Source organism: Equus caballus, chromosome 29 (genome assembly GCF_041296265.1).
Source record: "Equus caballus isolate H_3958 breed thoroughbred chromosome 29, TB-T2T, whole genome shotgun sequence".
In the NCBI taxonomy this organism is placed as follows: domain Eukaryota; kingdom Metazoa; phylum Chordata; class Mammalia; order Perissodactyla; family Equidae; genus Equus; species Equus caballus.
The window spans coordinates 14,646,046-14,659,021 of record NC_091712.1 but is presented as its reverse complement, the minus strand read 5'-3'; the positions used below and the strand labels follow the sequence as shown (position 1 = coordinate 14,659,021).

Genomic DNA, 12,976 nt, shown 5'->3' with positions numbered 1-12,976 from the left:
TTGCTGAGTTAAAAAATCAAAAAGGGTCAGTTTCAAGAGAAATGAAAATATGTCCACTTGAAAACCTGTACATGAATGTTCACAGCAGCATCACTCATATACCAAAAAGGTGGAACCACCCAAATGTCCATCAACTGATGAATGGATAAATAAAATGTAGTACATCCATACAACGGAATATTATTTGGCAACAAAAAGGAATAAACTACAGACATATGCTACAACATGATGAACTGTGACATTATGCTGAGTGAGTGAAGTCAGTCACTAATGATTATGATGCTGCATGAGATGTCCAGAATAGGCAAATCTATAGAGAAAGAAAGCAGACTGCCTAGGCTGAGGTGGGGGAAGGAGGAAGGAAGGGAAAATGACTGACTACTAATGGGTAGGGGGTTTCTTGTGGGGTAATTGTGGGATAATAAAAATGTTCTAAAATTAATTGTGGTGATGGTTGCACGACTGTGTGAGTACAGTAAGAATCACTGAAACTGTACACTGTAAACGAGTGCACTCTATGGTGCCATGGTTTGAAAGTCCGTGCCCCTCGAAACTCACGGTTGAAGTCCCAAGGCCCCATGTGAGGGTATCAGGAGGTGGGACCTTTGGCAGGTGCTTAGATTACGAGGGTGGAGCCCCTCCCGAACCGGATCAGTGCTAACAGTAAAAGACCCCACAGAGCTCCCTGGCTCCTTCCACCATCTGAGGATGTGAAAGTCTACACCCCTAAGAGGGCCCTCACCCAACCATGCTGGCACCCTGATCTCAGATATACAGACTCCAGATCTGTGAGAAATCAACTTCTGTTGTTTATAAGTCACGCAGTCTGTGGTATTGTGTGACAGCAGCCTGAAGGGACTAAGACACAGGATCTGTGACTCTATCGCCATAAAGGTGTTGAAAACACAGTCCCTAAAGTCTCTTGAAAAGCTTTTTGGGTCATACTCTAAGGTTTCTATTTAGTCACACTTTAAAGCAACTTTTACTTGAATTTTCCAACTTCGATCCATTTTTTTCTAGAATATTTCACATTCCACATATATTTACCTAAATTATAGCCCAGGAATAAAAATAAGTATTACAATAAAGGATAACAAGGTATAAAAATGGCTCAAAATTCACAGCTGGGCTGGTGGCATAGCAGTTAAGTTCGGACACTCCACTTCAGCAGCCTGGGGTTCACAGGTCTGGATCCCAGGCGTGGACCTACACACTGCTCACCAAGCCATGCTGTGGCGGCATCCCACATACAAAACAGAGGAAGACTGGTGCAGATGTTAGCTCAGGGACAATCTTCCTCACCAAACAAAACAAAACAAAACAAAAAGGCTAAAAATTCAAAGGAAAAATTAGAAAATGATTGTTTCAACTACTAGGTTCTAAACTTTCTTCTAACATCAAAATTTTTGTAATTTAAAACTGCTTAACAGCAAATATTAAGATTTACTAAGAATAAGAGATGCTTTGATATATAACCGTATGACATCCTTAGCATTTTAGTTTTAATATTAGGAACTACAATAATTTACATTCTTCCTACAAAGCAGACCAACTATACTTTTTAATTATTGAATGTGAATATATTTTTATATCACATAAGCCCTTGAGACTTTGGAAAAATATTTAAAATGATACAATATAAAGACAATTATTAAAATTCCTTAGGTCTTCTAACATATTCCTGCAAATTTACCATCTGTACACTTTTTTCCAACTCCTGGGGAATAGCAAATGTAGATGAAGGAGCCTGAGTAAGAGGCCACGCTCCAGCCTAGAAGGAAAAGAGTAAAATAAAAAAGTTAAACAGATAAACATCTAACTTGAAAGTAAATATTAACAAAATGATTTAAGCAACTAAAGCACCTTTTTTCCTTCCTCAACATGTTGATAAAATGCATCAGCATTACTGTTGTGGCACATTCATTCCAAATCAATATAACACGTAGCTTTAGAAGCTATAATCCACTAATTGAAAGAAATGTAATCAGGCATCCATTTATTAATTCTTTGTAGGAGAGCATTTGAAATGATTAGTAAACGCCCAAAATAAAACAGATATTCATACCTGCAGAACATATATTTGAAAACTAATTCCCAAATCTATTACTGTGTCTTGATTTTTGATAAAATTGTTGAACTTATTATTGAGATCAGCACTGACACTCATATCTGTATACATCCGATGTAGCTTGCTGGTAAACTCATAGCCACAAGCTTGCTGTAAAAAAAACGTTTTAAAAAACATAAAATTAAAAAATATATATAATGATTAAAAAGAATGTGTTGTTATTGCCAGGTCTATGGTCAAAGTTCCTATTTGCATGCTCATACGAAAGGCCTGTATTATTCATAACCCAAAGCAGCTACTCAAAACCTTTCAAAAACTCCTTCCTTTCTAAATGTAGATTAAATAAGTAAACGAAAACACAAATTTATGCAACAATAAATTTCCCTTTAAAACAAAAACTTTTTTATAAATCCACATATCTTATTTCAACATACAAAATGCTCCATTACCTTCCGTTCAGATACCTCATAAGGTTTACAGACAGTATCAAATGCACACAAAAGATAACTGGGAACAGTAGATCCAGTAGTCAATTTTAATAAGGAGGATACTTAGGCATATTTTTAATGCCATCTACTGAGTAATGAATAACTGTCATCACCAGGTCAGAAAATTGGGATCTCTAATGTTGGGATATAAAAAGCTTTGTGTAAAATTTCCTTTAAAAATTAAAAGTTATTTTTTGGTATATTTAAAAAGGACCATATATTATAGTCAAAGTCTACTATATACAGGAAAATTATCAACTACTGAATAACTCAGGATAAATATGAATCAGCTACTACTTACAGCATCAGTGTGTAAGCTAAAAAGTTGTAAAAATGAACTGAAAAATCCAACTGCACTCCAAAACTTGTACTCAAAGGAGTATTTTAGGTGTACTCATTAAGTAATACAAGTCTTTTGTACCATTAACACTACTTATCTTGAGGATGATTCTATATCAATACATTGAGAAAGATTTTGTCCTTTTGCATATCCCACCATATGAATATACCGTTACACATTTAACCAGTCACCTTTTGATGCATTATTTCTTGTTACTACATAAAATGCTGCAAGGAACATCTTTATGTGCTAGTAGCATAATTTCTAGGACACTATCAGATCAAAGGCTTACATTACCTTTAATTTATTGATCATAGCTTCTTCAGAATCCATAGACATAGACAACCCGTGAATTAAACGTTTTGCCAGCATCCTTGCGTAGAACTATATTAAAAAAATTTTTTTAAGATTACTTCCTTTCTGGTGATTTAAAGTTCAAAAAGAAATCAAAGCTGACTAAAACACAAAAAAACTTCTCTATTCACAATTTACCTTTTGAAAAACATCCTTATCATCGATATACTTGAAGACAGTAATGAAGCTTGTGAGCTTGTCTTCTACTTCATTCTCAGTCATCCCCTTCGCCGATTTCTTTAGTAAGTTGTCACAGTACTTAGCAAGCTCAAATAGAAATTGATAGTAAATTTTATAAAAGTCCATTCTGCACAAATCATGCCTCAAAGGAGGCAAAGTGGCAACAATACAAAGTAAGATCAATGGACAGGGTCTTTGCCATCCTACAGCTTATGTTTAAAAAATCATGGACATGTACTAAAGAACTTAAAATATATGTCATAAGGTAAATAAAAAACTATAAACAAGTCGAAAATCTAATCAATACATAGTGACCAATAAAGCAACTGATATAAGTAACATAAGTTTCAAAAGAACACCTAGGTGAGATTTGAGAGGTTCTGTAATTTTCTTTCCTTTTTTTTTTGAGGACGATTAGCCCTGAGCTAATATCTGCTGCCAATCTTCCTCTTTTTGCTGAGGAAGACTGGCTCTGAGCTAACATCCATGCCCATCTTCCTCTACTTTATACATGGGATGCCACCACAGCATGGCTAGATAAACAGTGCATAGGCCTGCACCCTGCATCCAAACCAAAGAACCCCAGGCCGCTGAAGTGGGGCACATAAATTTAACTGCTACACCACCAGGCCAGCCCCAAGAGGTTCCACCATTTTTGACATTAAACAAGCACTTTTTAAAAATCTTACAGCAATCTTTTAAGCAAGTTTCCTTTAAAGGTTATCAAAAATTTATCATCAAATTCTCTTTAGATTTCAGATAAACCAAAATCTCCATGAGAAGTAATGCAAATTATTTCAAAGCAGACATACTTTAAAACCTAAACTTTGTAAAATGGAATACTTTTTCCTTCAGTTACTTCCTTCAGCTATGGCCTATTGCATTTCTTAAACAAATGCTAAATTACACATAAAGTAGATAATCATTTTTATTGTTAATAAATTTTATCTATTTTTCTGAAAAGTGCTACAAAAACAAATTAATTTGACATTCTCCTCAGTTTTCATTTTCCAGTACTGATTTTTCATGAGATTACTTTTGAGCAACCATCAAACTTACCAATTCAGGTGCTTTGCAAACCGACTTGGGTTCTCTGTAGTTTACAACTGACGTAAGGGCCTAAATAAAACACAGGCCAGTAATTAGGCACCAGCGACAGGGCAGAAGCACAGCGGGCTCAGTATACGCTATAGTCTGTGCGTCCGAATATTACTCCCCCACAACATATGGTATCTCGGCCACAGCTCGTTAATGCTGTTTCACGTTAACACAGGGTAAGTTCCTCTCTGTCCCTCACGATAACTACATAACACGCATATATCCTGTTCCTACTGAAAGATAGTCTCGGTAACTAATTATTGCTATTTGAACACAGATAAAATAAGACTACATTTTAAAAAATCTTACAACAACCATGGAAGCAAATTTCCTTTAAAGTATACCAAAATTCCAAAGTTTGTAAAATACAGCACTTATCTTTCTTTCTAATGTTATTCAATATAGTAACCTAAGTATTATATTCAAAGGAAAAATCAGTACTAAAGAATATTAAAATTATACATGTATTTTTCAGAAGATACTAGTTTATTAACAATTTCCCTTACAGAGCATATTCATGAGAAATTCAATTCCCATATAACTGAAGCAATCAATTTAACCATTCAGCTATTAATTCAAAAGTTAAGTTATTTCTCTTTTGACTTTCACATTTATATTAGTTAGTTAAGGTTAATCTCCATGTCTAGATCAGAAGTCACATAATTAGAAGTCCTAATTCTGAAACTGCCTGAAGGATAATGATTAAATAAAGAGAATTATACACATAGATATCATACACGTATTAAAAAGTTACCTTATCCAACGCACTCATAAAGTGCTGATCACCATTCAGAACAGTGTTGATAAGTTGAACAAACTTGCCATGTACTTCCAAAACTGATTCCACAAATAGTGTTGGCATCTAAAAATATGAAATACAAAGTACAAAACCACATTTTAAGAAGTTTAAGGATAAAATGAGGCTTTAGTAAGAGTTGTTGAATTAAGAGTCAAGTTTTCCACAAAAAATTCACGTTACACACACACACCCTCAAAAATGTTTTTAGAAAAGAAGACCTGAAAGATCTAGAACTTTGTTGAGATCAGCTTGCCGTTCAGCAGCAGACACACAGGACTGCAGTTCCTCTGCCAGAAGCAGCACCACATACACGCTTCTCCCTGGTGCTGGAGCACCGCATCTTCAGGCTGACAGAGAGTCTCTCAACTACCAGGCCGATCACTTTCATAGAAGATTGCGTAAACAAAAACTGCCTGCCACGCCACTGAAGGCTGAGAGAGAGTTAAAAAGCCAGTATTTGTGAATAAAGACCCCTGGAGCTAAGCAGTACAACTTCCCACATCTCAGAGGGAAGAAATACCTAGCAGTACAAAAGAGGTTTCACTCAATGGAGATAACTATGAAGTTAGTATCTTAACTAAGTCAGCTAAAATCATTTGAGTGTACTAGAGATGCATTCTCTTATATTTCCATCTCTCAGTTCTTGACACCAAACTCTATGCCTCTATGTTCAATGTCATGCAACACCCTAAATCTATAAAATGAATAATCAAACTAACATACCTAATTAATAATACACACTAGTAAACCTGAATAATATAAACTAATAGTATTACAAAAATGGAAACTTATGCATCACTGTGGCAGGACATAAAATTTGTCTTCGGCAAATAATTCTACAAGTAAGGTGATCAGCATCTAATAAATACTCCTGAAAAATAATATCTATACACAAATTACTGCACTGTATATGCAAATAGCTCTACTTAGGAAAGAGAAGTCACACTTCCTGTCATGTCTATCTTATTCGTCCACCATCACTAGTAACAACAAGGAAGGCGGTCCAACAAGATATGATGATAGGAACATACTTTGATAGAAAAGATACTTTGTTGTAAACAGTCATTTGATTGGCAGGGAACTCTTGAGAAAGATGGGTAGTAGGGACCTGAGGGTCACTGTTGGGTATTTTGGGTGGCATGCATATATTTAGGAAAGATTGTGTTAATCTAAATTTGCTTCCTGGGCTACCGAATTCAGAGCATGTAGAAAGAAAGCAAATTCTGAGTTGTCTATAACATCATTGATTAACACCATTACCACTACAACTAAGTATCAATGCCAGTTACATAGAAACACAGTTATCTGGAAACTACGAACATATTTTTCTGTGAGAAGTTAATTAACAATTATTGAATGAACACATCAGTGTGGCTAAGAGGAAGCCTATCTTCTTCAATGATTTCCTAAGAATTTGATAATTCCAAAAGGAATCCAATGAACTCTAGATTTAAAACATTTTCATAAAGATGTTTCATTTGTTGGCATGGTAGGACTTTTCTTTGACCATTTAAAACAGTAAAGTCAAAAGAAAAACTCCACGATAATCTGATTAAGAGAAGAATCGTCCAGTTCCTCAGACAACTCACATTTTCCTGAGTAAGATTACTGGTGGCTCGAAGGCCCTCGTCGTGGATATGGCTTTGCAGCTCCTGAATCATATGAGGTAAACCAGTGGACACAGCGCGCAGTAAGACATACATGTTTGCCATGTCTGAGGGGAAGAAGAAATCTGATTACTAAATTTCCAAGTAAGTCAAAAATTATTTTTAATGTATGAGGTAAAGATGGTTCAAAAGGCAGAATTACAAGAGTATGCAAAGAAAATCCCCCAAACCCGTCCCACCACGCCGTCGTCCTCCCCACAGGAGAGGAGTACTGTGGAGGCTTAATCTTTACAAAGATGCTTCATGCACATTCCAGCAAATACACACATTCTTCCTTCTGCCCCCTTTCTACAAACAGTGCAGCATACTTTATGTATTATTTGCAACTGCAGAACACATCATTTTATCTTGGAGATCTTTTTATACCAGCACAAAAAGTGTTTTCTCCTATTTTACAACTGCATGGCACTCCACTATATGGCTATGTTACAATTACTTAACAAGTGATGGGAATTTGGTTGTTTCCAATCTCTTGATATTATTAATATTACAATTAATAATCCTGTATGTGGGCAAGAATGTCTATAGTATAAATCCCTACAAGTAAGACTGATGTGTCAAAGCTTAACCTTGTAGACAGATCCTTCTAAACAGAGCTCCCAACAGCAGGAGCTCCCTTGCCAACATGTTATCAAATGTTTTGATCTTTGCCACTGAGAGATGAAAACGATGTCTCAGTGTAGTAGTTTTCATTTTAAACTTTTTATTGAAGTATAACACACATACAGAAAAGTGTACAAAGCCAAAGTGTGCATCTCAATGAATTATCACAAGTGAACACAGACACCCACATAATCACCACCCAGGGTAAGAAACAAACATTAGATAGGTCCCTTCACATCTCTTCCCAATCACTACTCCTCTTGCTTTTTTTTTTTTTTTTGCTCAGGAAGATTAGCCCTGAGCTAACATCTGTGTGCCAATCTTCCTCCACTTTATACACAGGTCGCCACCACAGCATGGCTGACAAGTGCTGTAGGTCTGCACCCAGGATCTGAACCTGCGAAGCCAGGTCATCATGGCTGAGCGCGCTGAACTTAACCACTATGCCACAGGGCCAGCCACTTCTCTTGTTCTTATGCAAAGGTAATCATTCTTTTGACTACTAAACCACAGATTAGTTTTGCCTGTTTTGTACTGTTTATAAAAATAGAGTCATACAATTCTTTCATGTTTGTTTCTTTTGTTCAACATGTTTATAAGGTTCATCTACGTATGTAGGTATGTACGTATATATGTATGTAGCTGTAATTTGTTCATTTTCACTCCTCTATAACATTCCATTGTATGAATATACTGTACTTGATCCATTCTACAGCTATTGGATATTTGAATTGTTTCCAGTTTGGGGCTATTTAACAAATAATTCTACTATGAACATTCTTTTTTTTTTCTTTCTTGTTTATCTCCCCAAATCCCCCCCGTACATAGTCGTATATCTTAGTTGCAGGTCCTTCTAGTTGTGGCATAGGGGACGCCACCTCACCGTGGCCTGACGAGCAGTGCCATGTCCACGTCCAGGATCTGAACCAGTGAAACCCTGGGCCGCCGCAGCGCAGCGCGCGAACTTAACCACTCGGCCACGGGGCCAGCCCCAACTATGAACATTCTTGTACACAACTTTTTGCACATATGTGCATGCCTTTTGGGGGAGGGGTTATATATATCTGGGAGAGAAATGGCTAGATCATAAGATGTGCATATATTCAGCTTATGACAACGTCAGTTTTTCAAAGTGGTCGCATCAGCTTACACTCTCAGCCCAGTGTATAAAAATCCCCACCACTCCACTTGCTTCTCAGCACTCATTATTCTCAGTCTTTTTACTTTTATATCAGAACATGAATATTAATATCTTAGTATGGTTTTAATTTACATTTCCCTACGTTAATAAGATTGAGTGCCTTTTTTTGTTTAGTGATGATCTGGATAGCCTCTACTCTGCAGTGCTGTTCTAATTTCATGACCATTTTACATTTTAGACACACACCTTTTTCAGTCACTGCAAATGTATTACCCTATGCCTGTCTTTTGATGCTCTTTTGATGATCCAACGGTCTTAATGGTCTTTTAATGATCCAAAGATTTTATTTTAATGCAATCCACTTGATCAATCTTTCCTTTGCGGTTAGTACTTTTTGTGTCTTACTTAAAGTATCTTTCCCTACCTCAAGGCCACGAAGTTATTCTCCTCCATTATCTTCTAGAAGTGTTACTGCTTCACATTTAGATCAAAAGCCTACAACGAATTGACAGATTTTGTATATGGTGTCTGAGGGTAAAGATCAAATTTCACGTTTTTTCCAAGTGAATATGCAGTAACTCAGCCCTCTGTGTTGAAAATACTCTTTCACTCACTGCTCTACAGTGCCGCCTTGGTCTTAAATCAACTGTCTACACATGCATGGGTTACTTCTAGGCTCTATTTTATTCCACTGGTCTATTTGTCCATCCTTGCACCGATGCCTCACTGTCTTAATCACTGTGGTTTACATCATGCTATCCCGCAAAGTCTCCCCATCGTGGTAATTCAGACCTCTTAGTCTAAAAGTAAAACTTTCAGAACTAAACAAAAGTCTTCAGCTTTGAGTAGGTTACCCTAGATCCATAAATCAATGCTTCTTTCAATAATGTTTAGCTTTCTGTGTAGGTCTGGCACATATCTTGTTACATTTATTCCCTGCTATTTGAAAATTCTTAATGCTATTTTCTCTTTTTCTAAAAAATTCCATTTTTTCACTGCTTATTGCTAGCATCTCATTGTAGTTTTATTTTATATTTCCCCTATTTTGAGCAAGATTGAGCATCTCCATATATTTAAAATCTATTTATATTTCCTTTTCACATTCTTTGTCATTTTTCTTACTGCTTATTAGAAGCTCTTCATGTATGAAGGAATTAGCCCCTGTGATATATAAAAATGTGCAAACATTTTCCCAGTTTTTCTTTTGACTTTAGAATACACTTTGAAGATAGTTTTCCAAAAGTCTTTTAAAATAGGTTAATAATCTGTAAAAAGGTATATCATATATTTCAGAGACTATTACTAAAATATGCTTAAATCTAAGGTAGCTTGAAGATGACTAAAAAGTGGGTTTAGAATTTAATTTCTGTTCACATTTACGTTTCGTGTCACTTACCGTTTTTCTTCTCTTGTCGGATGATATTGTGGCATTCTGCATGTAAGAACTGTAAGTGGTCTGCCACCATTCGTTGTTGACATTCATGAATCACTTTAGTATATGAACTTGGGTTCAAGTATTTTCGACATCGAATTTCTTCATCTTTTAATCTACCTAGAACCTTTAGAAATACATACATACAGTCATGAACTACTATGAAAAAAGCCCCTGTAATATCAGTAAGTAACTTAGGTAGCCTAATTTTAATGGCTCATTGAAACATAGACGGGTAATAAATAAGGATTACATAACCAATTTAAACCCACATTCCATAAACCAGTTCAAATTTTCCTTTAAGCTCCTAGCTATTATCTGCATTCCACCACAGTCTTATGAATAAGGACTAAAGTTAAGTGGTCTGCATTTTGTCTTCATTTATCAACTGTGATCACCCTATTATATAGACAATCTAACATGCAACAGGAAAAGTGGCTAAACATTATTAAAAACTAGAACAAGTGGTCACTTTATGAATATTTAATTATCAAACTAAAAAAAATTTACAACTAGATCAAGTAGATTAATTTAATTATTTTATGTTGGTTCCTCTTCTTATAAAACGTAAAGGTAAACAGTATGTACATGATAGTTAACTATCACATTAAAGATTTCATTAAAATTTTTGAAAGTCAAAATATATTTAGTCAGAGTCAATATGTCTATCAAGACCTTTATTAAAGCTTATCCTGTAGAAAAAGCACGGAGCTACAAACAATACACTCATAAACATTAATAAGAACCATCTAATAAAAATAATAGCCTGAGAATTTGGCCAATTCCCACTTCAAAACAAAACTACATTAGCAATGAAAATCATGCTAACACAGCACACAGACACACAAATGTTTAGACTATGAAAACATTCTTTAATGTGAAGCTATGTAACTAGTTTCTGAACTTAACTGGTCCCAGGGAACTATGTACATTTAAGCCTTTGAGGAGCACAGCTGAGTTTGCCTGGGCATGAGAAGGGGATGTCGGGAGGGGAAGTGACACTCATTCATGGATACCTCTCAGACATCTTTGGATGACAATGAGGGTCAAGGCTAAGGAGAGACTCCCAGTCCTATCTTTCCTGCTGTGCCACCCTATGGAGCCAGGAGTTCAGAGCAAAGTCACAGAAACCAGAGGTGGGCAAGAAGGTCTCGAGACTAAATGGTGTTCACCATGTATTTCATCAACTTAAGGAGTCATTTTGGTCAACAAGTTTGTCCTTTAAAATAAAAATAGTCCTTAAAAGGATTATGCCATACTATAAATGGCTTTAATCTGTTTATGGATTAACCAAATGTGACAGGAATTAGAGTGTGGGCCTGAGGGAGCTGAGGGAAGATGAGACAAGGAAAAAAATAAGACAATGACAACTGGGGCGGTGGGGGGCTGGGGTGCATATCAAGAGAAAGATAGACAAGATTGGAGTGTCTCAATGCAGGGCTTCAAATACCTATAACACCACTTGTAGCTGGGGGAAAAGGCCAAAACTAGAGGAAAGATTCTGAAAGGAAAGTAAGAAGGCTACATTAGTTAGTCTGCTAATTAAATGAATTACTCTTATAAACACTATTTTCCAAACATAATTTCCAGTGACCCTCTTTTTAACTGTTTGAGATAGAATTTACATACCGTATAATTCATCCATTTAAAGTATACGATTTAATGGGTTTTGTATATTACATTACTAGTGTTTTTTAAATTGTGGTAAAATATACATAACATAAAATTTGCCATTTTAATCATTTTTAAGTGAATAATTCAGTGGCATTAATCACATTCACAATGTTGTGCAACTGTGTATTTCCACAACTTTTTCATCATACCAAACAAAAACTCTGCAACCATTTAGCAATAACTTTCCGCTCTCTCCTCCCAATAATTTCTAATCCACTATATGGTTCTAATCTATTATATGGTGCATCTAAGCAGAACTATACAATATGTTTGCCTACGGCCTCTTTTGAGAGCCAGATATAATGAGGAGTATATGCATCACTGATACTCTGTGTGCACTTTCCAGGACTGGATCCAGAACCTTTAATAAGAGTCTGAGACGCAAAAAGGGCTAAGAGCTAAGAACCAGGGACTTAGCATGACTTGAACTTAATAGACGAAGAGTGTCCCAGATGACTTACTCAAGGTCCCAGAGCTAATTAGTGACAACAGCAGAAAGGGCATTAAACAAGTCAGACTTCTAGACCTGGGCTTTGTGGAGTATTTAACAGTGTGTCAGTAAGTTTTCTTGACCAATGTTCTAGGGGAGGCCATAGTACACCTATTCCACTTACAATGTTTTATCTTGCTTGGCTAAACAAACTAACAAAAATCATCCTATAATAAAACACTTGAAATCCAACACTGCAGATGAAAAAATCTGGTTAAAATTTCTAGTATATCTTGTATGATGACTGAATTTCTACTATGACTATTCTTTTACTGAGAAAATATACATGGAATTTTAAATACGGCAATCAATGTATGTTGGTTTAATAATTAAATCAAAATTTTCTGTGGAAGTTTTTCTCAGACTTCTAAAAACTTAGACCAGACAAGTGACCTAAGTACTACAATTATTATAGTTTTCCTTTCATTTTAAAGGAATGAAGACAAAAACCCAAACACCTAGCTTTTACACTTATCCCAATCCCTATCTAATGAGCACAAAATACAGTTAATGATTCTGCCAGGAATGTGAATGCAGTCAGCCCTTGGTACTCCCAGGGCACTGGGTCCAGGACCCCAGTAGATACTAAAATCCACAGATGCTCAAGTCTCATATAAAGCGGCACGGTATTTGCATGTAACC

General features: G+C 35.9%; 1 protein-coding gene across 8 annotated transcripts in view; it reads right to left on the bottom strand.

Annotated features, from left to right (window-relative positions):
- The window catches only part of CUL2 (cullin 2), a 98,281-nt gene that overhangs the window by 15,577 nt on the left and 69,728 nt on the right, over nt 1-12,976 (bottom strand). For all 8 annotated transcript variants that reach the window (XM_023631882.2, XM_070254650.1, XM_023631881.2 and 5 more), the window contains 8 exon segments: nt 10,135-10,297; nt 6,917-7,041; nt 5,283-5,390; nt 4,490-4,549; nt 3,389-3,517; nt 3,194-3,280; nt 2,066-2,218; nt 1,694-1,771 (listed from right to left, as the gene is read on the bottom strand). In XM_023631882.2, the coding sequence (XP_023487650.1) occupies nt 1,694-1,771; nt 2,066-2,218; nt 3,194-3,280; nt 3,389-3,517; nt 4,490-4,549; nt 5,283-5,390; nt 6,917-7,041; nt 10,135-10,297 (903 nt within the window).